This window comes from Odocoileus virginianus, chromosome 10, assembly GCF_023699985.2.
Source record: "Odocoileus virginianus isolate 20LAN1187 ecotype Illinois chromosome 10, Ovbor_1.2, whole genome shotgun sequence".
NCBI lineage: Eukaryota > Metazoa > Chordata > Mammalia > Artiodactyla > Cervidae > Odocoileus > Odocoileus virginianus.
The window spans coordinates 2,873,850-2,898,340 of record NC_069683.1 but is presented as its reverse complement, the minus strand read 5'-3'; the positions used below and the strand labels follow the sequence as shown (position 1 = coordinate 2,898,340).

The following is a 24,491-nucleotide window of genomic DNA, read 5'->3' as shown; positions in this document are numbered from 1 at the left end:
TCCCAGGAGGGCTGGCGGGGCCGCACGGCAAAGACGCACCCCGGGCACGGCCAGGCACCCGCGGGAGGGCCCCTGTCTCTCCCCTCCTCTCCAGGGGGCTTCCCAAAATGCAGATCCCTGGGCACACCTACCAGATCGCAATTCTGGAATGCGCATTTTTAGAAAGCACGCTAGGAGGCCAAGGACCACAGCTCTAGGACGGCAGGGATGGAAATTCCGGGCTGGTTTGTGCATTTCTCTAGAGTCCACAGTGTTGGTCAGACTCTCGAGTTACATTAAGACCCCCCCCCCCACGCAAGTGGTTCTGTTGGGCCTCCATCTTCCCTGGTGCCTCAGAAGGTAAAGAATCCGCCTGCAATTCAGGAGGCCTGGGTTCAATCCCTGGGTCGGGAAGACCCCTGGAGGAGGGCATGGCAACCCACTCCAGTGTTCTTGTCGGCAGAATTCCATGGACAGAGGAACCTGGTGGGCTACAGACTGTGGGGCTGCAAAGCACCGGACACGACTGAGCGACTAACAGTTGCACTTTCAAGGTGAGTCCACACAAGTCTCTCCCTTCCCCAAAGCTCAGGGAGAGATGATGCCAGCCCTGGACCAGGCTGGCACCTCTAGGGTGACAGAGAAGACAGAGGAGTAGGCTGAGGGACAGCTGGATGCCGATGGGCAGGGGTTAAAGTGGGGAAGACCAGGGCTGGGGAGACATTCTAGAATATATGCGTTCAAAGGACCCTTCAGGATCACAGGAACCAACACCCTCCTCCCGTGAGAAGGATGAGTTTTTACCAATATCTGGTTCTCTCTCTCTCTCCCTACAAACATCTAAACTGCATTCTCCCTCACAGTCAGCAGGGGGCATGAGCTGAATTTTGGCCCGTGAACCCCGGGTCTCCGGAAGGATGGACCCCTCTCCACTGGATGCTATGGAGACCCTAGGGCCCCTGACCACGGCTGAGTCACAACAGGGAAGGGGCCTGGGTTCTGCAGGACTGTGAGGTTCACAACCCTTCTCCAGGGGGTTTTCCCGACCCAGGGATTGAGCCCAGGCCTCCTCTGTTGCAGGCGGATTCTTTACCCTCTGAGCCACCAGGGAAGACAGGGGCCAAACAGAATCACCCGAGCTGCAGCTAAAGCTGAGCCTGGAAATCATGCCGTCCACCAGAGCTGCTGAAGCCTTTCGGGTTTTTTATTATTATTATTTTTAGGGAGTGTGGGGGCTATTACTATAATTTGACAGTTAACCCACCCCAAATGGGACTCTGATTGATAAAGAAACTTTTGTATGTTAAGCTCTGTAGATTTGAGGGTTGTCCGAATCGGGAATCACCTACTGTAACCAAGACACCTTCCTCCGGGTCCCTGATCCCAGGGAGTGCTAGGGAAGAGACAGGCTGGGCATCAGTACAGGCTCCAGGCTGGGCCAGGGTGAGAGCTGGCACCTCCTGGGTTCAGCCTCAGACGGAGGAGACATGCCATGACCACACATCACAACCGGGGCAGCACCAATTCCCAAAAAACTTTATTGTTTCAAGTGGCAAAACGTTATCGATTTCTGTGGGGCCCCTGGCAGGGCGGAAGGAGACGTGGGGGTGGGGCTGGGCTCCGCCCATTACAAAAAAATCAAAGGCTTTTATAAAAAAGGCTATAAACTGGTATCAAAAGAAAACCCAAGGGGGGCTGCAGGAGGAAGCAGAGAGGGAGGCAGGAAGAGCGAGGGACCAACACCGTGGACCACGGAAGACCAGCAGCAAGGGGCGGTGTAGGGGAGCTGGGACGCTGATACAAAGTGCATATCGGGGCCTCCCCCCGACGCCCCCAGAAGTGGACGGGCAGGGGCTGTGGCCTGGGGCGTGGGGGGACTCAGCCGTCTCCCCGCCGGGGACCCCATGGGGACGGGCACTGCCTGAGACTGCCAGGTGGGAAGGACCTGCAACAGACGCAAGAGAAGAGGCTGGATGGGGACGTGGAAGCAGAGAGGACACTCCACCTCCCTGCCCGGGCACCCCTCTGCGAGGCCCAGGGTGAGGAAGGCCCTGCTGGGACCTCCAGCCTTGTGAGTGCCCCCCAGGGGTGCCAGACCAGAAAGGCAAGCGTACCACACTCAGGCCACCATCCTTGAGCCCTAGGAGGAAGGTAGGAATGGACGCCCCCGAGCTGAGGGACCCAGGACTCTAGAGCTTGGCCTTAGCCATCTCCTTCCAGCCTTGCAGTGTGTGAGTGGCTCAGTCGTATCCGACTCTGCAACTCCATGAGCTGCAGCCCGCCAGGCTCCTCTGTCCACGGGATTCTCCAGGCAGTAGTACTGGAGTGGGTAGCCATTTCCTTCTCCAGGGAGTCTTGCCGACCCAAGGATGGAACCCAGGTCTCCCGACTGCAGGCGGATTCTTTACCAGCGGAGCCCCCAGGGAAGCCCAAGAATCCTGGAGTGGGTTGCCATGCCCTTCTCCAGCCTCGCAGGGGAGGGCCATAAAAGCAGGTCTGGGCCTCCGGAGGCCTCAGGGAAGGGCCCCCAGCGGCCCTGAACCAGCCCTCAACCCCAGAGAGGCCAAGCCCAGTCCTGCCCGCACCTCTGTTGACTTTTTAGACCTTCTTCTTCTTCAACTTCAGGGCTTGCAGCCAGTTGGGCGATGATCCTTCTGACCTAGAGGGCAGCGGGCAGAGGGAGGAAGGGAGTCAGAAATGCCCTCCCGCCAGGAGGGGTGGCGTCGGGTTTGTCTGCAGAGACCAGCATCCTGGCACCAAGTGAAGAGTGCCGACCCGTGGCATGACACCCCCTCCAAGCCTCCCTTTCCCTGTAAAGCAGGGTTTTCCTTTTAAGACCGAGCTGGCTAGTTCCTGGCACGCAGATCACCTACCCTGAGGACTTGTCTGGCTTCGGTGGGAGCGCGTGGGGCTTCCCCAGCCCAGGGACCTTGCAGGACTTGGAGCGCTGGATCACCAACTCCTTCTGGCCCGCCTTGCCCTCCGTGGGCTCCCCCTCGTCAGCCGAGCGGTTCCGCGAGCGCAGCTTGGCCTGAGACGAAGCCGGGGCATGGACAGACGTCAGCGGGGCCAGCGGGGGCTCCCAGGGAGGGCCAGGCCTTCTCCCCAGAGTGCGGCGTCCCTGGCCCAGGCCCAAGCGCCCTCCATGGTCCTCTTACCCGGGGAGAGGAAGTCTCTTAGCGATGACCTACCCCGAGAATGGGCTGTGCCTGGCACCCCGCAGGCCCTGGGGGAGACACTGCTGACCTGAATTCAGCCTGAGAAGGGGATGCCCCCGGGGCTCTGCACGCCCTGCGCCCTCTGCCTAGGATGTCGCCCCACTGCACACACGAGACGCCAGGCGCCTCGAAGCTGTGATCGGACGCTCACCGGAAGCCTCCCAGAGTCCCGCACCCCGCCTCCCCACTCGCTTTGAGCAGCCCGCCCCTGCCCTGTACTCCCAGGGACACCTGAACCCCCAGCCCGCTGCACCATGGTCGCCCCACCAGCCCGTGGGGTTCTGGGACCCAGACTCTCCCCGTCCTTCCCTCCATCCCGCCTCGCGCCCACCATGGGCACAGCAGGCGCAGAGGACGGACAGGGTATCCGGGCTGCTTAGATGGACGGATGGACAGAGGGCAGGCTGGATGCCAGGGGCGGCACGGCCAGAGGATACCTTAAGGGCCGACGGGCTCAGGCCGGGGAACAGGCTGACTTTCAGGCCCTTGGTCACCCGCGTCCGGCGATTCTGAGGCTCCTCGACCACCTCCTCATCCGAGGACGGCGCCTGCGAAGCCCGTGGCTCTGCAAAGGCCGAGGCAGGAGCTCAGCCCCGGGCAGCGACCCCAGAGCCCTGCCCCCCGCCCCCGGGGCAGCGACACGGAGGCCTCCCTACCCGTGGAGTCCTGGAACAGCCTCGCGTCCGACGCTGCGGCCTCCGACAGGCCCAGCGTGCCCCCGGGCCGGATGGCCGGGGCGCGGTGGCCGCGCTTGCGCCCCAGGTTGGCACGGCTCCGGTACATGGCGCTGTCGAGGATCTCGGTGTCCTGCGGGGGATGGGGGTACACGCGATTGCCTTCACCTAAGCGGAGCCGCCCCGTCCCAGCTTCCCGCCCCCCTGGCTGAGACCGCCCTGTGAAGAGGGAGGTCCCGGGGTGAGACCGGAGCTGCAGCACTCACGCAGCCCCTCCACCCCAACGAGAGCCCACCACTGCCCTCGGCTCCCCTCCACTGACCTCGATGAAGGAGAAATCCTGGCTTGGGTCGCTGGCCGGCGGAACCTGGGGGGTCTGCTCGCCCTGCCTGGCCCCTGCGGCGTCCCCGGTCCCGTCTACCACGTCTGTCCAGCTGGCCTCCCCGTCCGGCTGCGGCCTCCAGGAGGGTAGAGGGTCCCGGCCGGGCTCCCGGGGCGCCCCTCGGTCCGCACCTGTCGCGGCCCCTTCCTCCTCCAACGGGGCCCTGGGCCCTGGGGACACCGACTCCTGCGGGGCCACGGCCTCGGGGCTGTGAGCGGCCAGCCTCTCCCCCGGCTGATCTTGGGAGCCCGCCGGCGGGGAGCGGGCCGAGTGATCTCCAGGGCTGCGGGGACAGAGCAGAGGCCGAAGTCATGCGGGGCCGCGGGGCCCGCCCAAAGCCTGACCCCCCGCCACGCAGGGCGCCTTTCTCGGCCTGTTTCCCTGTTTCCTGTCCACGCCTCCCCCCGGACAGCACGCCGGGCGCGAGCTGGGGCAGCCCGGCATGTTCAAATGCCAGGCTCCCCTCTTCCTGAGACGACGGGGCGTCCCTTCACCCCCCAAGGGTCTGCTAACTACAGGGGCACCGGGGGCGCGGAGTGAGACTCTGAACACCTTGCACAGAGCCGCGCGCAGAGGACCTCAGGAGCCTTGGGGTCTGCTAAGTACGGAGTCGCTGGCGGCGCGGAGTGAGACTCTGAACGCCTCACACGGGGCTGCGCGGGGGGCGTGCCCACCTACGCGGATCTTTACTGCGGCCCTCTCAGGGTGTGGTCCGCCTGCCCAGCCGGCCTCTCAGCCGCGCCCCGCCCTCCAGCTCAGCCCTCCCTGCGCGCGCCTCTCTGCACACGCGGCCCTCGTGGACGGCCGCGTACCCAACGGCGCGCCTGGACAAGCTGATTTTGCCCAGCAGGCACCCCGCCCCCTAGGTCAGCCTGGATTCGCCCTGGGGAGCCCCCGGGCCCTCCCCCGAGCCCTGCACACCCTGGGCTGAAGCTGCCAGCCCCTCTGCAAGTCCAGGTCGTCTGAACCCACGGCCCGTCGGCGAGCAACGCAGGGCCCCGGCCGCCTGCGTCCCCCGCGTGGCCCAGGGCCTGGGACAGAGCGGACGTCTGCCAAGGGGCGGGGACGCCACCTTGTCCCCGAACTGCGTCTTCTACCTGCTGCGCCCTCGAGACACGACCCGTACCACCCGGCAGGCACAGCGCGCTCACCAGCTCGCGCTCCGCACCGAGGAGCTTGTGTGTGGCCCAGCTGCCCGCCGGCCCCCGAGACACACACACCTGCACACACTCACGGTCTCCTGCGGGAAAGTGGGCACCGTTCACTCCTTCCACATACCGGCACAAGCACCGCAGAGCCACACCCGAGACACACACACACATTGTAAACACACACACAAGCACCGCAGAGCCACACCCGAGACACACACACACATTGTAAACACACACACATTGTAAACACACACACACACATTGTAAACACACACATACACAAGCACCGCAGAGCCACATCCGACACACACACACATTGTAAACAAACACACACACATTGTAAACACACACACAAGCACCGCAGAGCCACACCCGAGACACACACACACCCTGCACACGGGCGTGGGAAAGGCGGGCCGTGCCCGGAAGCCAGGCCACGAGCCCCGGACCCCGGGCTGGACAGGAAGAGCGTGAGGCAGGTGAGTCAGCACCAGGCCGGAAGCGGGGAGAGAACGGGAGCGCGAGTCAGTCTGTCCTTCCCCAGGCTGCTGACCGACAGAAACTAAGGCGACTCGGGAGGTGGGGCAGAGGAGGCGGAGGCGGCCACGGAATCAGGAGCGCCCTTGAGGGAGGGCAGCCCCGCCCAACAGCCTCTCCCGGGTGGGGCGGAGGGGAGGCTGGGGGCAGGCTGGGGCCAAGGGGCTGCAGACCAAGGGTGGGCGGAGACGCCCACGCCAGAGGGGACCCGGCGGGCCCGCAGCCCCGTGGGCCCTGGGGGAGGCCCTGGGGGGGGGGAGGCGCGGAGGGGAGCACGCATCCCGCCCACTGTCTGAACCCCACTCACCCTCCCCCAGCGCAGGGGAGGCTGTCCTAACCCCGAGCACCAAGGACCCTACAGCCTGAGCCTCGGTCTGGCCAGGACGCGGGGCGGGGCCTGTCCTGAGAACCGCCTGCTGCGCCCACACAGGCTGCACCGCTACCCCACTCGGCCCGCAGCCCTGGCCAAAGGACGCATCCACACTGAGCCTCAGCCTCTTCATCTGTAAAATGGGAATAACGTAAATACCTATACTTTGCTGGGTGTAGAAGAGCCTGGCAACCCCCTCCAGGATTCCTGCCCGGAGAATCCCACGGACAGAGGAGCCTGGCAGGCTTGAGCGACTCAGCAAGCATGCGGGCCCTTTTAGGATAATCCTCCTCATTCTCTTAGGTTCCCGGCCTGAGGGCCCGTCTCACCTGACACCAGCTCTCGCCTGTCAGGAGGATCCCGAGGGCCGGCACTTGATTCAACCCCACCCTCAGGGCCATTCCAGGACAAACACGTGGGTCAGCGTGTAAAAGGCTCGTTTCCTCATGCTCAAGGCTCCAAGACCCAAAATGAGAGCGGTCGGGAAGGAAGCTGGAATGATGTTTGTATAGGAGCAGCAGCTGACCTTGACCCCAGAGAGACGGGAAGAGAATGCCCACGGGCAGGGGCCCGAGGGAACGCCAAGGGGCAGCGTTCATAAGCCACGGGCCCTTGAGAAAGTCGCGCTGCCTCTCTGGGGCTGCTTCCCCCGCTCACAGAAGGATGGGGCTGGCCCTCAGAAGCCCTGCGGGTCCTCTCACGCCCTGCGCAGACCCCCCAGACGGCTCGGAGGCTGCTGTATACCTGGGGGCCAGGGCGGAGAGGACCAGGAGGTGAGAGAAGGGGGGGTGCAGGAGCTCGGGGGGCCCAGGAGCACCTCTCCCCCAGGACAAGGAGCCCGAGACGCGGGAGGGCCACGCCGAGCACCCGAGCCACTCTCGTCCCAACTGTCGGGGCAGCAGCCCAGCTGATGGCTGCAAGCCAGGGGGCCTCCGTCCCGTGCAGGACAGTGGCCAGAAATGTCCCCCAGGGCCTCAGTTCCCGGACAGCTCACATCCGTCCACGTCTGCCAAGCAGGTGTCAACACTGGAGGTGAGCACCTGGCTGGCGCTGACCATGCATGCACCAGATCTGACACTCCCTGCACACGGACCCCCAGCCCAAAGGCCCCCATGGGTGTTGGGAGTCAATGATTCCCACTCATCACAGGCGTGACGCTGGAGCAGTGACGGGACCTGCCTAGGGTCACGGAGGCAGTGGCAGAACCAGGCCCCAAGCCTGGCAGATGGGCCCAAAGTCAGGGGCTCTGAGCCATCCTCGAGGACTTCCCGTTACCGGGAGAACCTGCAAAACTTCCTGCAAAGAGCAACTTTCCCAAGTGTAGAATTTCCCCAAGTCAGAACACCAGTCCCATGGATATTAATCAAATAAGCTCAAGAAAACTCGCACTGGAGAAAGGTAAACAGGTTTCCATTACTGCTGTATTTTCAGTGCCAAGAGCCCTACTTTCTAAGTCTCCGTATGTCCAAGCACAGTATTTGCCAAATGTACAACACAGCCCAAAAAAGCTGGGCATTTTCAAGGTGTGATGGAGGCCAGAGTTCAGAAAGCTGAGCTTCTCTGCCAGAACCCTGCCCCTGCCCAGACCCCCAGCCAGCCTCTCTCTCCATCCTCAACAACGGGAGACTCTCTCCCCCTCCCCACCTTCAGGAACAGATGGAGGGCAGTGGGTTCCACTGCCTGCAAGTCCAAAAGCCTTGAAGACGTTTAAGACCCAGAAGTCAGAAAGTGGCATTGCTGACTCGGTGACCTTAAGTGGGTCACACCACTCGACCTGCAAATTAGAGGTGATAAAAAAAATCCCCTTTCCTGCTTCACAGGGCAGGTGTGAAGATCACCAAGGGGAGGTGTGCGGGACGGCGGAGTTCTGACTTCCTGGGAAGAGGACTCATGAGCAACCTCGGGCGGCCTACGCTCCCCCCCACCCCCGCACCTGGAAAGTCACAGCTCAGACAGGTCCGGGAACTCATGCCTTTCCCTGCATGCTTTGCCCCAGACGGTGCCCCTCCAGTTCCCCGCAGTGGCTGGACCCTGGGGATGCCCCCCAGGGCCTCACCCTGGCCCCAGGCTCTGCCCACTTCCCCCGCCCCCATCCTCAGCCCCAAATGCCTCTACCGACCCCCTCCAACACCCCAGTCCCCTTTAGAGCCTTCCTGGTGCCTCCAGCCCCCCCAGCTACCAGCCAACCCCTTCCCCACTGCGAACACAGCTCCCACCCAGCACCCCCTCCGTCTCCCCTTCATGTGAGAAGCCCCTGGGCTGGCAAAGGTCCAACCTGCGACTCAAGTCAAGGGAATTAAACCTGATTTCAACAGACGGAAGTGACAGCAAAATAAACACGATGCCTTTTGAGCACCCTTAGAACAGAAAAATCTCAGAGACAGACTATGGTTGACTCATAAAACTGTTTTTTTTTTTTTTGGAAAGTTCTTTTTCAGCCACCCTGGGCGTGGAGGCCAAAAGGTCACCGGGCCTGGAACCAGGTCCCAATGTCCTTCAGGTTCCTTTTTGAACCAGGGCTTATTCTCTGCTGGTGTGGCTGTTTTTTATTTATTGGCCACACTGCACGATCTGCGTGCAGGATCTCAGTCCCCCCACCAACCAGGGACTGAACTCGGGCCCACAAGCAGTCAAAGCGCGGAGTCCTAAGCACCGGCCCACCAGGGAAGTCTTGCCCTTTGGAGCCTTAAGACAGAGCAGGCAAGAAGCACGGAGGTCCTCCCAGCCACCAAAGATTAAGCACCACTGCCCACTCCACCCTGCACCTGCCCAGGCCAGGATCATGCCAGGCCTTGCCCCCCCCAGGCCTACGAATGCATCATGCCCCCCAGGCCAGGAGCACCCGGGGCCTGCCAGAAACCATCCCCAACAGGAAGCTTCCTCCAGCACCCACACAATCACGCTGCAAAAATCACACCTCAACCATCAGTCATCGCTTCAAAACGAGAAACTCACCTGTGTGTGTGTGTCAGTATTCGATTTAAGAAATAAATAAATGAAAGAAAAATTCACACTCGGAACCATCCCAGTTCTCCGAACACTAGAAGTTTTGGGGGAAGAGCAGCTTCCACCCTGCTTAAAAAGGGGCCGTTTCCAGGGGGCCCATGGGCCCTCACGCCCTCCCACCCCGGCGTGGGGCTCCCTTACCTGGGTCCGAAGGCTGGGGACTCCTGAAGCCCGTATCCGTCCTCCTCTGGGCAGATGACCACGAGCGGCAAGAAGGGGTCTCCATCCTCAGCATCCAGCCCGCTCATCTCGCCCACCCCGAGCTCCCTGGCCTCCGAGGGGCCTCGGGCCTCCAGGCGAGGGGTTGAAAGGGCATCATTCCCCACGCCTGGTTCTGGGGACTGGCCGACGTCCCCCACGCCACACTCCCTGGCTTCACCCGGGAGCTCCACGTTTCGGAACTCCGAGTCCTGGGCCCAGTCCACCTGGTCCAGCCCGCGTCCCCGTGGCCCCTGAGAACTCTCCGTGTCTAGCTCACAGGGCACCTCCAGATGCCTCAGGCCCAGACTGTCGCCCCAATCCACACCACCGGGCCCAAGCTCCCGGTCTCTCGGGTCTGGCGTCCAATCTGCCTGACCCACTCCGTGCTCCCTCGATTTAAGGAACTCTCCCGCCTCCGCGCCCGACCAGTCTGTCTGCCCCACGCCACCCTCTCTGGCCTGGCTGGGGCCTCCAACATCGGAAGTCCAGTCCTGGTCCCCGACACCAAGCCCCCCGGGGGCCTCCGCCCCTCCGCCCTGCAGACGGCCGGCCAGTCCCTCGCCCGTCACACCCCCGCGGTCTGCCCAGCTCGTCTGTCCCACACCATCCTCCCTGGCTTCGCTGGAGCTGGCAGCTCGCACACAGCTGGACACCTCCAGGTTCCGGAGGCCCAGCTGGTCAGTCCAGTCCACGGCCCCCTCGGGGGGCAGGAAGGGGCCGCCTCCCAGCTGGCCGCAAGGGCTCAGGCTGGCCGCGCCCGCCCTGTCGTCACCAATTATCCCAAACTGGGAGCTCCGCTCCGAGGCCTCTGCGCAGAAGCTGCCGCCCCAGCCCCGCCGCCCTGGGCCGAAGGCTGCCTCTGGTTGAGCACCCACTCCAAGGCCGAAGTCTCCGGCCCAGCCCCGCCGCGCCCCATCCCTGTCCTCCGAGTCAGCCTCCCCCGGGCTCTGGGCGCCCCCCGCCTGCGGCCCACCAACCTCCCTAGAGGCAGCGCCGCCTTGCCAGCCGCCCGGGTCCCTCTGCCCCAGAGCCCCATCTTGCAGCTGCGGGCCGCTGGCGGGGAACACACCCCCCGTCTCGGGGGTCTCGGGCCAGCCCACGTCCCTGCCGGCCACCCCGGGGCTCGCTCGGCCTGGGGTCTTCTTCTCAAATTCTGTGTCCTGCCGCTGGGCCTCCTCGAGGCTGAACCCGGCACTCAGGGCTCTCGCTCCGAAGTCCCGCGGGAGGCCGCCGCTGTAGTCCGGCACCCAGGCGCTCCTGCCGAAGTCCCGGCCCGGCGTTTCTGCACCGCGGGGGCCGTAGGCGCTCCGTGCAGGGTTGCTCCTCCTGAACCCCTGGTCTTGCTGCCCTGCCTCCTGGCTGCCGCTGTATCTGCCAAGTGGGTCCTTCTGCCCTGATTCTGGGCCCTGCCCCTCTTCATCCCGGCTAGAGTAGGCACCCAGGGCATCTCTCTTCCCAAAGTCCCAGTCCTGAAGGCTTGCATCCCGACCGCTGTAGGTCCCCAGAGAATCCCTCTTTCTGAACTCCTGGTCCTGGAGCTCTGCATCTCGGCTGGAGTAGGTGCCCTGGGAATCCCTCTTCCCGAACTCCTGATCCTGGAGCTCCACGTCCCGGCTGGAGTAGGTGCCCTGGGAATCCCTCTTCCCGAACTCCCAGTGCTGAAGGTCCACCTCGTGGCTCTGCAGAGTGCCAGGCTTCCCGATCGCCCGGTCCTGGGTGCCCAGGCTCCCCAGGGCCCCCGCTCCATGCCGGTCTTGGCCGCCGACCTCGCCCTTCTCCTCCCGGTCGAGGGCACACCTGCCAGCCCACTCCCCGGGGCGCCCCTCCCTGACTCCGTGCCCACACTCGCCAGCCCAGTCCCTCTCTCCGAGGCCTGGGTCCCCCAGAGGGCTTGCACCCCCCAGGACGTAGTCCCGAGAAGCGTCCTGGGACCAGGTGGAAGGCCGGAAACCGCCGGGATGTGGGCCTCCTGCAATCCCAAATTCGCTCTGCAGGTCCTTCTGGGCCCAGCCGAGGAGTCCCTGGGAATCAGAGAGAGAGACACACACAAAGAAACAGGGCCTGGAATTAGGGTGGCGATCGGCCCAGAGTGAGCGCGCTGCCGAGTGCCCAACTCTGGCTTCGGAGAGCCTGGGGTTTGGATGTGGGCTGTGTGACCTTGGGCAAATAACCACTCTGGGTCCGCAGGGTCCCCGTTGTTCAACGAGGTCAGTTCCTACGACACGGGGTAGGACGAGAGGATTAAACGGAATCAGTGAAGCCGAGGGCTCAGCAGAGGTCCGGGCACCCCGTGGGGCCTCCACGGTCGATCTCGAGGTCCTGTTTACCGCCCTTGGGCAACACCTGGCGAGGCGCCAGGAGCAGGGATGCCTGGCAGAGGGGTCTTCCCGGGGCATTGGGGGCGGGTGTGCCCTCAACGAGGAGCGGTCAAGACCCTCCGCCCTTCCACGGCCCCCTCTCCAAGGCAAGCTCCCCAGGGCACCTTTCACCCTTCCAGACCACGTGAACGCCCGCCCCAACCTCCCCAAGGGAGCTCTCTCCTGCCGGCGGCTGCCCTGCGAAGCCCTCTGGGTCCTCACCGCCGGCCCTCAGGGACGGCCTCCTCCGTTTCAGGGAGAAGACCCAGCCAGGGCTCCGGGAACCCCACCCCGTCCGGAACTCGCTGACTCACTCGTGCGGCCGGGGGAGCCCTGGGCTCGGGGCTGCGGAGCCGGCCGGCCTCGTCCCGCAGCGCGGCGTTGGCCAGCAGCCTCTCCAGGACCGACACGCTGGGCTCCCTGTCCCCGGGCCCGGCCATGGTCCCGGCCTCCGGTCCCCGCCTGCCCCGGGGCCCACTGGGCGCAGCGAGTGCTGCGACGGGGCTGGGCCGCTCCCCTCGCCCGCCCGGACCTGTCCGACGGCCCTGGCCCCGCTCCCTGCAGAGCAGCTGCAGCTCTCTCGGCGGCCCCGCCCGGGAGCCAGTTGAGTCACCGCATCCCGGGACGGACACACCTACCGCGGACGGACACACCTACCGCGGGAGCCCAGCGGCCTTAACTCCTTCCTGCTCGTCCCCCCCAGGCCCCGCCCAGAAGCCCCCGGCTCCTCCCTCCTCCCAGCCCCGCCCCTGCCAGCCCCTGGCTGGGCGTGAAAAGTACGTTTCAAACGCCACCTGGACCCCAGCCCTGAGCCTACTGGGCAGCCCCGTAGGAGAAAGGGCACTGGCCTTGGAATTGGCGCTCTGGCCCTGGCCCGGCTGCCAGCTTGCTGGGTAACCTTTGCACAAGGCTCTGCCTCCTCTGAGCCTCTACAAAAACAAGTCTGAACTTCACAGTAGGAACGCTCGCAAGATGCAACGCTCCCAAGCACTCGTGATGGGTGGTAGTCTGAGTACTTCACAGGCACTGCAGCCATCACCTGTGAGGTAGAGCCCAGCACCATTCTTCCCATTTTACAGATGCAGAAACTGAGGTGCGGGCAGGAAAGTCACGCGTTCAAGGTCACACGTGGGCCAGGAGCAGGGCCAAGACAGCAACTCGGCAGCCTTGGTCCAGGGCCCGCGTCTAACTGGCTCTGTTGGCGCCCTGCATGAAACCACCCGTCGTCACGGATCGAACGCTCACGGGTGCCAATCCTGCACCCAGCGCTTTCCACGCCTGTCTTGCCCACAACACAAGCCTAAGTGTCCTCGGTCGCTCAGTCGTGTCTGACTCTTTGCGGCCCCACGGACTGCAGCCTGCCAGGCTCCTCCGTCCATGGAATTTTCCAGACAAAGAGTACCCGAGTGGGTTGCCATGCCCTCCTCCAGGGGAGCTTCCCAGCGCAGAAACTGAGCCTGTCTCCTGCACCGGCAGGCAGATTTTTAACCACCAGCACCACCCGGGAAGCCCCCAAGCCTATGGGGCAAATGGCATCGCTGTGAAAGGGCTCTGAAGATTGGAGGTCTGGCTACGTTCCCAAGACCACTCAGTCGTAGAAGCCGGGGTCAGATGCAGGCTCAGACTAGCCTCTAAGCAGCGGCCCACACCCTCTGCTCCGTCAGCTGAGCAGGCGGTATGGACCTCCGGGGCAGGGGCACAAGTGCCTGCTCATGGCTGGATCCCAAACTCTCAATACAGGGCATCCGTGTCAAAACAAGGAGGCCCCCCGAAGCCCCCCTCCTCACCTCGGAGCAGGCGCTAGGGGTCTGGGCATCCTTCAGCTCAGACGAGGCGCCCCGCCGGGCGCTGGGCGGGGGCGAGGCCAGCAGGTCGTCCAGCCACTGGGAGCTGTTTTCGGGCCCCGCGGGCTCGGGGGACGCCCGGCGGGGGTCTTGAACCGCTGTCCTAGGGCGGGTGGTCTCGGCCACGGCCAGGTCCACAGGGTCCTCCTCAGCAGACAGAGCCTGCCCGGGCTCGGGGGCGTCGACGAACAGGACGCAGGGCTGGTCGGGGGGCGCTGACTGCTCCTGCCCCAGGACCGGCTCCAGGATGCGCAGGGCAGCCTCCCGGGCGGGCGGAGGGGGCTCCTGTTCTGCGAGTGTCTCGTCCGCCTGCGGCAAAGCTGGTCCAGGTGGGTCCCCTGCTGTTGGCGGGAACTCCAGAGGATGGTCCTCCCCACCGCCAGTCGGGCTCCGGGAGGAGCCTGGGTCGTCCCCCGGCCCCCAGGAAGCAGGTCTTCCTGGTCCCTCTGCAGCCGACGGGGCCCCTGGCCCCGGATGGGACGCGCCTTCCTCCCGAGTAGACGCGGGCCAGTCCCCAGCCTCCTCGCGGATGGATGTGGCCCCGCCCCCAGGCTCCTCGCGGGTGGACGCGGCCCCATCTCCAGCCTCCTCTCGGGTGGACACGGCCCCGTCTCCGGGCTCCTCGCGGGTGGACACGGCCCCGCCTCCGGGCTCCTCGCGGGTGGACACTGCCCCGCCTCCAGCCTCCTCGCGGGTGGACACGGCCCCGTCTCCGGGCTCCTCCCTGGTGGATGCGGCCCCGTCTCCGGGCTCCTCGCGGGTGGACGCAGCCCCGCCTCCGGCCTCCTCGCAGGTGGACGCGGCCCAGCCTCCGGCCTCCTCGCAGGTGGACGCGGCACCGCCTCCGGCCTCCTGGCGGGTGGACGCGGCCCCGCCTCCGGCCTCCTCGCGGGTGGACGCGGCCCAGTTTCCGGCCTCCTCACCAGCGGACGCAGCTCCGTCTCCGGCCTCTGCGGCCTCCGCGGCTTCGGTGATGGGGGACGGCGGCGGGGAGTCCAGTCGCCGCACCCCGAGGCCTGCAGGCCGCGTCGGGAAGGTCCATTCAAAGGACTGAGATAAACTCCAGCTGGACTCGGTCCCGCTCCCCAAGGGGTGGTCCAGGGCGGACGGGCCCCCCTGGGCCTGAGGCAGGGCGGCCAGGGAGCCCCCCAGCTGCTCCCGGTCTGGGCCGGGAGGCCGCAACACGCCTTCAGAAAACCGCCGCTGGGCTAGGCCGCTGGCAGGGCGGTCCTCGTCCCCCGGGGCCACCCTGTCCCCGGATGCAAACGTCCGAGGCAGGTCCGGCAGCTCACCCCCTCCCGTAAGGGACTGGGACGTGGTGGGTAGGGACTGCTCGGGGCTGGGGTGCCCTGCTAGCTCTGGCACCTGGGGGCTGCCGGGTCTGGGGGCCTCCAGGGCAGCCACAGCTGGGACCCCTGGGCTCCGGGGCGGGTGGCAGGAGCCTTCATCAGGGGGGCCCGCAGCTGGGGAGTCCAGAGTCTCGGGGGGCCGGAGGGCAGGTCCAGGAGCAGCAGGGCTCTGGGCCTCTGGACGCTGGGGGTGGCGGGGAGAGCCCTCCTCGAGGGAGTCAAGGCAGGGAGACTCGGGGCCCGAGCCCAAGACTTCAGCGGGGAGACCCGGGCTGGGGGAGCCTCCATTCTCCAAGGTGGGGCCTGGACCAGGGGGCAGCCGGGGCTGGAGAACCTGCAAGAGAAAGTCAGGACCTGTCACTGCTCGGCCGGCTCGGGGAGGCCCCTGCCCACCCCCGAGAGACCCCAGGTCAGCAGCTAGTTGCCCAACGCTCTCAGTCCACGGGGGAAACCGGGGTCCAGGGAGACAGCCCCCCAGGACAACCACCAGAGGCTCTGGAATGACCTCCAGTGTTGGAGACTGCAGGGCCTGCAGACCCCTCCCACGTGGCCCTCCCCCCACAAAATGCACAGCACTCTATTCCCCGGGGATCACTCAGACCACGCCCACCGCACACCCAAGCCCAAGGCTCCTCTGAGTTGTTCCTAAGGGTCCTTGGGTCAAGTACACAGGCTTCGTGCACTTCCCCGGTGGTCCAGGGTTAAGGCTCCATGCTCCCAATGCGGGGAACCCGGGTTCGATCCCTGGCCAGGGAACTCTATCCCAAGTGCCAAAACTAAAAGTTTGCACCCCACAACTGGGGATCCCACCAGCTACAGTGAAGATAGAAGATCCTGCGTGCCGCAACTGAGACCCAGCGCAGCCAAGTACATAAATATTTTTTAAGACACTGGCTTTGTAAACAGAAAAGGAAACTCAAGAGTCTGGCTGTCTGGGTGTGCAACCTCGGGGCGGGACTCCACCAGGCCGAGAGCAGCTTCAGACCAGCTCCTGGGAGCAGCTCGCACCCCTGCTCTGAGCAGCCACGGTCCCAGCGCCACCCGAGGGGCAGCGGGCCCCAGGATACAGGCCAGAAGCCCCGGGGGCCATGAAAGCCCAGGTCGGAGACACGGGCACCTCCCTCGTCAACTGGACACCTTCCCACACGGGGTCTCTCTGAGCCCTGGCGTCCTGACCTGCACCCTGGGGCCGGGGCAACAACGTCCACCTCGCGGTCAGGAGAGGGTTCAGCAAGATCTGCGTACCCAGCCAATGGGGACAGCGCTCAGGGGAAGAACAGACACTCTGGAGAAGACCGGAAGCTCTGGGGCCCTGGGACCCCCAGCAGCTGGCCCTCCTTCACCCCTGCACCGGCCTGCCCCAGGCTGTGACCTGAGTCTTGCTCTATCTGACCTCTGCCCTCCCCAGAGGTCATGCTCCACCCCCCCGCCCTTCTCCTATGGGGAGCCGTCTGCCCCATCACCACCAGACCGCTGGGCGTGGGCAGGGGGGTGTCCTGCTCCCACGTCAAGGCCACCCTCCAATCCTTCCAGCCTCCGCACTCTCTGTGAATCTCAGGTTAACCTGGAGCCAGTGCCCTTAAACCGTGCCACCCGGGGCTCTTGCGAGAGCCCCAGACAGACCCCTCCGCCCCCAGAGCAGAGCTCCCAGACCACCCGAGAGAACATCACTTTCTATACTCAGCTCCCTGTATTCCCTCCCTCCCCACAGTTTAACCTGATTCAATACAGCTCTGCCCCAGCTCCAGGCCACACCCGGGCAGCTGGAGATGAGCCCGCCGCTGGGATGGTGGGCTCCCCACAGCCGCCCAGGGCTGACGGGCCCCAGAACATCCCAGCAATGCCACAACACCCGCCTTCGGCGCACCCCCACCTCCCAGCGATGCTTTCCCATCTGGTCTGTCCTCAAACCTCCCTGCCTCCACCCAGGCTCTCCCAGCCGGAGGACTCAGAGACCCCCGACCCGGGCACCCCGCTCCCTGCCTCGATCGCAAGCCCTCCCTGCTCAGAGCTCAGGCCAAGCCCTCCTCTCTCTGTCCAGCATCACAGATTTTTTTCCTTCTCTACTGGATCGTTTCCATCAGCACACAAACTGCTCTCATTTCTTCTGGCTTACAAAACACACACACACACACACACACACACACACACACACACACTCTGCAATCCACCCCTCCCGTCTCTCCAGCTACAACCCTTTCCTGAAACCCAGGACTCTGTGTTCAGCACCCCTCACCTCAGCTCCTTGGGCCCAGCCTCCGCTAAGGCCCCTCCAAACGGGCTCCCTTCTTGACTTCGCCATGCCCGCCACTCTGGCCAAGGTCAGCCGCGACCCCCCAGACCCCCCCATTCTCGGGGCACACCGTCTGACTGCTGACTGCCCACCCACCTCCCATCCCTCCCCCAGCCCAGGGAGCTCCCACACTGAGCGCAGGCCGGGTTCCCTCCAAGCTCACCTCCGCTCCTTCCTGCATCTCCTGGGCTCCCTCCCACACCTCACCCACCCCCTTGGGGGACCTCAGCTGTCTCCCGGCCATCTGCACACAGCACACCGACAAGTCCCTGCAGCTCCAGACTCAAACGCCCCACTGACCCCCTTGGACATCTACGAGGCGTCTCCAACTCAAGAGATCCAGAAGCAAGCTCCTCCGGTCTTCCCGACCCTACGAAGGCCCCCTTCTCAGTAAAGTAACCTCTGAATCACTTGGGCCAGAGACCCCCCAGCAGCATCCTTCATTCTCCACTCACTCTCCTCAGATCAGCCTGCCTGGAAGTCCTGTCCACTCCACCTTCAAACCAGAGGCCCCCCTCCGCCCACTGTCTCCCCCAGGGACCACCTCCAGGATCCACAGCACCGTCGTCTCTCACCGGGGTGACCCCAAGAGCCCCCCGACTGGCCCTGCCGCTGCCCTTGGCCCCCAGCCAAGATCTTGGGATGGGAGACTCCTTGCAACTGCAGCAAGGTCACCCCTCTCCTCCAGCCCCTCAACGGCCTCTTCCCCCTCCTGCAAGCCAGCGCCCCCCGAGTGGCCCATCACCACACAGCTCCACTGTCTCTGCAACCCAGACACCCCAGCTTCCTCGCTGGGTGGAGTCCACATCCTTCGTAGCTGCAGCTCCCTCTGCCAAGAAGGCTGTTCCCCAAGCATCCAACAGCTCACCACAACCCCTGCTTCCTGGCGAGGCCTTCCCCAGTCACCCTCGCCCTGGGACCGTCCAGGTAGGCGGCCCAGAAGCCTGTCTGACGCTCTACCTGTCTGCCGGTTCGCAGGACTCCCGGTGTTAAGAGTCTGCCTGCCCACGTCAGACGGTGCATTCCCCGGGAGCAAGGGCTTCCCTGGGGGCTCAGATGGTAAAGAATCTGCCTACAAGGCAGAAGACCTGGGTTCGATCCCTGGGTCAGGAAGCTCCCTGAGAGAAGGGAATGGCTATGTGCTCCAACATTCCTGCCTAGAGAACTCCGTGGACAGAAGAGCCTGGCGGGCTACAGTCCAGAGTCGCAAATGGTCGGACACGACTGAGCGACAGACGCAGGCTTCCCTGGAAGCAGGGGGACTGCGGACGCTCTGCCTGTGGCTGTCTCCCCAGCGCCGGGATCACAGCGGATGCTCGATAAATACGTCTGGACAAATGCACACACTCAGGTCTCTCTCCTTGCCGGACGGGACAGCCTCCGGCTAGCAAGGGCTCTTGGAGCAAGACGGACCACCTTTCGCATCCTATTCTCGGGAACGCAGATTGTCCACCCCCGAGCACGCTGTGGGCAGAGGGGCTATAACAGGACACCCCCTGAAACGTCGCCTCCCCTCTTCTGCGAGAGGGCAGACCTGGCCAGGGACCGTGCTGGACTCGGATCCTGCCTTCAGCCCCTGGGCAAGTTACTTGGCACTTCAAGCCCTGGCATCCACACCTCTTCCGTGGGACCGGAGGGGCCTACTAGGCCAGAGTCATGACCGGGGTTACGTCAGTCACCCTTCCCGAGGCTGCCCAGGGGACAGCGGGTCGTCAAGGGCAGACACTGCAGGAGCCTCGGGGCCTCAGCCACACTTAGCCAGGGTGGCCTGAAAGTTGAGGAATCTGAGTCCTGCGGCCAGTCACGTAAACCTCCTCCACGGCTTCTGTGTCCCCGGCTAAACTAAGGGAGGTGGAGAGGCACGCAAACGAGACCCTTCCAGCTCAGAAACAGCCCGTTTCTGCGTCATCACGGGCGGGGCACTCACATCAGTCGGGGGCTCAGAGACGGCCGGCTGGGCCAGGTCCCCATTGAAGGCCAGGTCCGAGGGGGGCTTCCTGTGAGGGAGAAAGAGGGGAGACGGAGGCACAGATCAGACATGCCTGGCACGGGTGGAGCAGGGAGGGATGATTGGGGGTCTGCCCGACGACCGGAACGGCACCCGACGTTCCTCCCGTCGGGGGCACGTCCTCCCAGGGGACAAAGGCCCCAGCAGCTCCCAGAGAGAGCACCCCAGACACAGCGCGTGTGCCCCACCTGCACACGGTGGGTAAGCCCCCCCAACCCTCTGGGAAGAGCCTGTGACTGGCCCAGCGCCCTCGGGGCTCCCAGTAAGACCACCAAGCCCCCAAGCCCTTGAGGTTCTCCCCCAGGGCAGCCAGCTGCTTCCCAGCCAACGCTTCTGGAGGACTGCAGGGGGAGGGAGATGGCCAGAGAGATTCTGCAAGGTCGAGGTTGCTCCTTTCAAGCCCGGCTGGGAGCAAACGAGGGAAGGAAGCAGAAGCCAGCCTGGACAGGGTGGGCCTCCAGCGAGCCCAGGGGGACAGGAGAGACTGGCAGGCAGCGTGAGTGCTCCCTGCCCTGGGGATGCTCCAGGCAGCTGGGACCCTCAGCCTCCTCCCCGGGGCCCAGGGACACTTCCAGGTCAGGAGCCCCCAGGACACGCTGGCACCGGCTCTGGGAAAGTGGGCACCACACGCGACAGTCTCCAAACCAGCTGTGCGGCCCGCACGCTCACAGCCTCTGGCCTGGTGTCAAGGGGCGTTCATGGCTTTCCTCTCCCGTCAGACTCCTCTTCACGGCCAGGCGGTTCCCTCCACACACACACACACACACACACACACACACACCAGCACAGACACACACACACACAATCCAGCACAGATACACACACACACACACACCCCCCAGCACAGACACACACACACACAATCCAGCACAGATACACACACCCCAGACACACACAGAGACACAGATACACACCCCAGCACAGACACACACATCCCAGCACACACACAGACACCCCCCCCAACCACACACCCCAGCACACACACACACACACACACACACACACAGACACATACACCCACGCCGCCCCCCAGCACCTGGCACACCGCTGCACCCACAGCATGGGCCGGCAGCTAACAGCACACACTGGAGTCAGAGAGGCCCTAATTCTAACCTCAGCTCTGTCTGTCACTTGCTAAGGGACCAGAGGAAGTCACTTTTGAGCCTCAGTTTCCTCATCTCTAAAATGGGCCTAATGTTCCCTTCACTACACAGGACGGCTGTGAATTAAGTGAGGCAGCGTTTGGCTCTTGATATTAAAAAAGCACTGAAAATAAACTTCCAAGCTATACATCTGAATTCTCCTACAAACACACGGACTCTGTACAGAGGACGACCATAGAATAAAGCACACACTAATTCGGTCTGCGGGGGGAATGGTCCGAGACTCCGTCCAGGGCTGGCCCCCACTCACGCAGCACAGCTAACCTCCAAGGGAAGATGGCCATCTCACAGGAGACTATCCACCCTATCCTCAGGCTGGCTGCAACCAGACACACAGCCCCCCACCCCTCACCTCTGCTCGGGGGTCTTGCTGGGCTCCTCGGGGCAGTCGGCAGGAGACTCCACGGGCCCCTCCTGGGACCATTCCCTGGCGAGGGTCCCAGCGTCATCCCTGGGGCCTGAGGCCACGCTGTAGTTCCTGGGACCGTATCTGGAGCTGCCATCGTGGTTGAAGGTGAGGCGGGAGCCCCAGAGGCGTTCGGGGCTGGCCGGGCCCTCCTTCCTGGGCTGGTCCATCTTGGCCAGGATCTCCTCCACGGTGGGTGCAGCGAAGCGCTCAGAGGCCGGGCGGAAGGGAAGGGGCGCCTTGCGCACACCCCCAGGGGCAGCACATCGGGCCGGAGGGGTCAAGGGGGGTGTCTCTTCTTTCCCAGGCTCCTCTCTCCCAGGCTCCCGGGCACCTTCTCCCCCAGCCAGGGCCTCGGCCGCAGGCCTTGGCGCAAACGGAAGGGGCCGCTTGTTGCCGCCGTAGGGCTGGGGTCCCGCCAGCATGTTCATCTTCCGGGCAGAAGGCAACTCGGCCAGAGGACCCCGGGGAGGCCGAGGCCCAATGGGCACCAGTAGGCTGGGCTTGGCAGGCAGGGCTGGCTTGGCAGGCAGGGCTCGGGGTTTGGGCTTGACAGGGGGTTTGGCCCGAGGGTCACCTACCAAAAGGAAAGGGCTGGTTGAGCCGATGTCAGAAGAATAGGAAGCAGAACTTCACTTCCCACCCTACAGACTCAGAATGTTCCCACACCCTTCCAGGTACAAGTCAAATGTCACTGCTTCCAGGAAGCCTTCCTGGATTTTCCAGACACATCCCAGAAACATCTTCCCCCATCTCCAAATTCCCAAAATGTCTAGCCAGTCACCCATACAAGTGAAAAGCCATTTAAGGGTCCAGCTGGCAGCTATTTCTTCTCACTGCACCCACTTTACACCTAATACACATTCTTACCAAGTGAATGACGAGATTGAGCAAATGAACTAATAAATGAACGCCTGCCTGCCCACACCAGGCAGTCAGCCCACCGTCTCCCCCAGTCTGGTCCTTCCCTCAAGCATGTCACTCTGCTAAACTACATCCACACCAAACTCGTTCTCCCAGCTCAGCTTCCCTACCCTGCCACCCTGCTGCCCCCCTCCTCCGGGGCACACCCAGGCCACCTCCCCGCCGTCATCCGCTGTGTGACCAGGAACGCAAACTCACTATTGACCTAAGCCAAACAGAAGGAAATCTTGCTACAGAAGAAAAAAAAAAAAAGACCAGAAACCTACCTTCTATATAAGGCATTTCAATGCCAAATAAAAGACCTTGAATTACTCATGGCCAAAGCCCTGCTACTAGGACCCTTTATCACCCACTCAGCGCAAGAAAGGCATCTAGACAGGGAGCCAGGAGGCCTGGGTTCAAGCGCATAGGTGCATGACCTTCCCCGCCCCCCCCCCACCCCCACACCCAGGCCTCAGTTTCCTCCTCTGTCAAACACGTGATTTGATCCACATCGTCTCCAAGGTTAGCTTGTTCTCTGCTGGAGAGCTGTGACCTCAGACAGTTCTGAAGGGTCTTCACCAAAGTGCAGGACTTCTCAGGCTCATCCTGCTTGTCCTCAGAACTCCTCCCTCCCTCCTCAACAAGGTCAGCCTTCACCCACCGGCCCCCAAGACCTAATGGGGGTTCGGGCCTCCATCCCCCCTCCCAGCCAGCCCACTCCACACCGCACCCACAGGTACCTGGCTCGGAGCCAGCGGATACCAGCTCCTCATCGGGCTCCCGGGGTGCTGGGGAGGCCATGGCTGCGCCTTCCCTGGGAGCAGACACTTGTATCACATGCGGCGGACCTGGGAGTGGGAGGCAGAGGGGTGTGAGCTAGGGGCGGCGAAGACCCAGAAAAAAAAAGAGCGCGCAGAGAGAGAGAGAGCCAGAGGGCTGGGTGCTGGCAGCGCGCTCAGAGAGGGAGTCTTCGACTTCTGGCGGAGGCCAGTGCGGGACAGGAAGTGGGCGCTTCAGCAGGGAGGCTGGGGGAGGTCACGGGAGGTCCCCCGGCAGCCACGTCCTCCCCTCTTCTCCCCCGCCCCACCCCGCCACAGCTCTCCAAGTCCGTCTCCTAACCTTAAAGTCCTGCAGGTCCGAGGAGCTGCCCCCTGCTCCCTCCTCCAGCCAGCTGTCCAGGGCACCCTACTTACCGCTCCCAAGGCACCCCCCCAACTCCTTGGGTCCGGGGGCCCCCCACTCGCGGGATTGACTCAGGGCTGGGGCAAGAGGGCTGCCAAGTCCGAAATCTCCCGGTGAATCACCTCGCGGGAGACGGGAAAAACCCGCTCCTCCCCAACCTGGGCCCCGCCCTGCTGCCCGCCTGCCCCGCGGGCCTCCCCTTCCCGCGCCCGGCCAGCCGCTGGGAGTGGTTCCCTCCCCGCCCCCCCCAGTCCCCCTCCTCCCTCCACGTCCCTGCCCCAACTCCCGCCTCCTCCAGAGCCGTCTCATCCAAACACGGAAAAATAAGGAATAAAAAGTAAACATCTGGAATACATTTTTTTTTCCTTTAATTTCTCAATCGCTTTGGCTTCGGCTCGGAATTTGATGAGGTAAAGTCAGGGCCTAGTCCTGTTGCCATAGCAATGGCCTCCCACTGGATTTCCAGAGCCTCGCCAAGAGGAAGGAGGAGCCGGCCCAGACCCAGGGCTGGGAGAATGGGACCGGGCTCGAGAACATCCGGGGGGCGGGGTGGCTTGGGGGAAAACTCCCTAGGGCTCCCCTCCTGGGCCCGTCACCATGGGAGGGTCCACAGCCCATGAGAAGGAGCTACATGGGCATCACTCACCAGCTGGGCCTGACCTGAGGGGTTTCCAAGGGGGCTGCAGAAGAGATTTTAAACCACGTGACACCAGCCTATGGCTGAGACCAAACGGGTGCCCCTCCTCTCGGCCTGTAACTGGAGCTCCGGGTCTGCTCCACCAGGATTCAAATGCTGGGAGGATCTCCTGCCTTCCAGCTCTGTGACCTTAGGCACGTTCCTCACTGCTCTAAACCTGTTTCCCTGTATGAAGAACATAGTGAGACTTAATACAGTGGTTAAGACTCCACGCTTCCACCGCACACTGCAGGCAGCACAGGTTCGATCCCTGGTCAGTGAACTGAGAACCCACATGCTAGGAGGTGTGGCCAAAACTAAAAAAAAAAAAAAAAAAAAAAGAGGCTCACACCAGAGGATCCATGCATGCTGAGGTCAGTGCCCAGCACCCAGTAAGTGGCCATTAAACAGTGGCTGCTATTACGAGGCTTCCCTTGGAAACCATCTCATCCTCTCCCCCAGCCACAGGCAGGCAGCATCGCAGACTATGCCTTGTCTCCCAAAGAACCACGTCTTGTCACCTGTTCTTCAGACACTTCACCACCTCTTCAGGTCCCATCCTGGATCCTGAAGCGCCATCCCACCCTCAAGAGCCCCCCGGACTGACCACTGCCCCGCCCCTTGATAGAGCCCCCAGCCCTCTGTTCCAAAAGAAAAGAGATGTTTCCTATCACCTGGCATGCATGGGGTCCCTGAGGACAACCCAACCCGCTCCAACCTGCAAGGGGCCCTGCCTTGCACAAAGTCACCCACTCCAGCTGGTCTGGCAAGACAGCACCAGATCCAAAG

General features: G+C 63.7%; 1 protein-coding gene across 1 annotated transcript; it reads right to left on the bottom strand.

The window, feature by feature from the left end:
- Positions 1-1,493: 1,493 nt before the first annotated feature.
- Positions 1,494-23,121, bottom strand: TNKS1BP1 (tankyrase 1 binding protein 1). The gene is made up of 12 exons (XM_070472928.1): positions 23,038-23,121; positions 22,585-22,692; positions 20,885-21,515; positions 19,289-19,358; positions 13,663-15,402; positions 9,459-11,539; positions 4,194-4,536; positions 3,854-4,004; positions 3,635-3,762; positions 2,853-3,010; positions 2,565-2,638; positions 1,494-1,924 (listed from the first exon to the last, which is right to left on the bottom strand). Exons 2-11 carry the CDS (start codon positions 22,643-22,645, stop codon positions 2,578-2,580), a joined length of 5,424 nt encoding a protein of 1,807 aa, XP_070329029.1. The 5' UTR covers positions 22,646-22,692; positions 23,038-23,121; the 3' UTR covers positions 1,494-1,924; positions 2,565-2,577.
- Positions 23,122-24,491: the final 1,370 nt, after the last annotated feature.

Coding starts and splice junctions, on each gene's coding strand:
- TNKS1BP1 (XM_070472928.1), bottom strand. CDS start 22,645: ATGGCCTCCCCAGCACCCCGGGAGCCCGATGAGGAGCTGGTATCCGCT. Junction 4,537..9,458: donor TCCCCAGCCTTCGGACCCAG/GTAAGGGAGCCC, acceptor CTGTCCCCGCAG/CCCTGGAGATCACTCGGCCC. Junction 3,011..3,634: donor TGAGCCCGTCGGCCCTTAAG/GTATCCTCTGGC, acceptor GCTTCGTCTCAG/GCCAAGCTGCGCTCGCGGAA.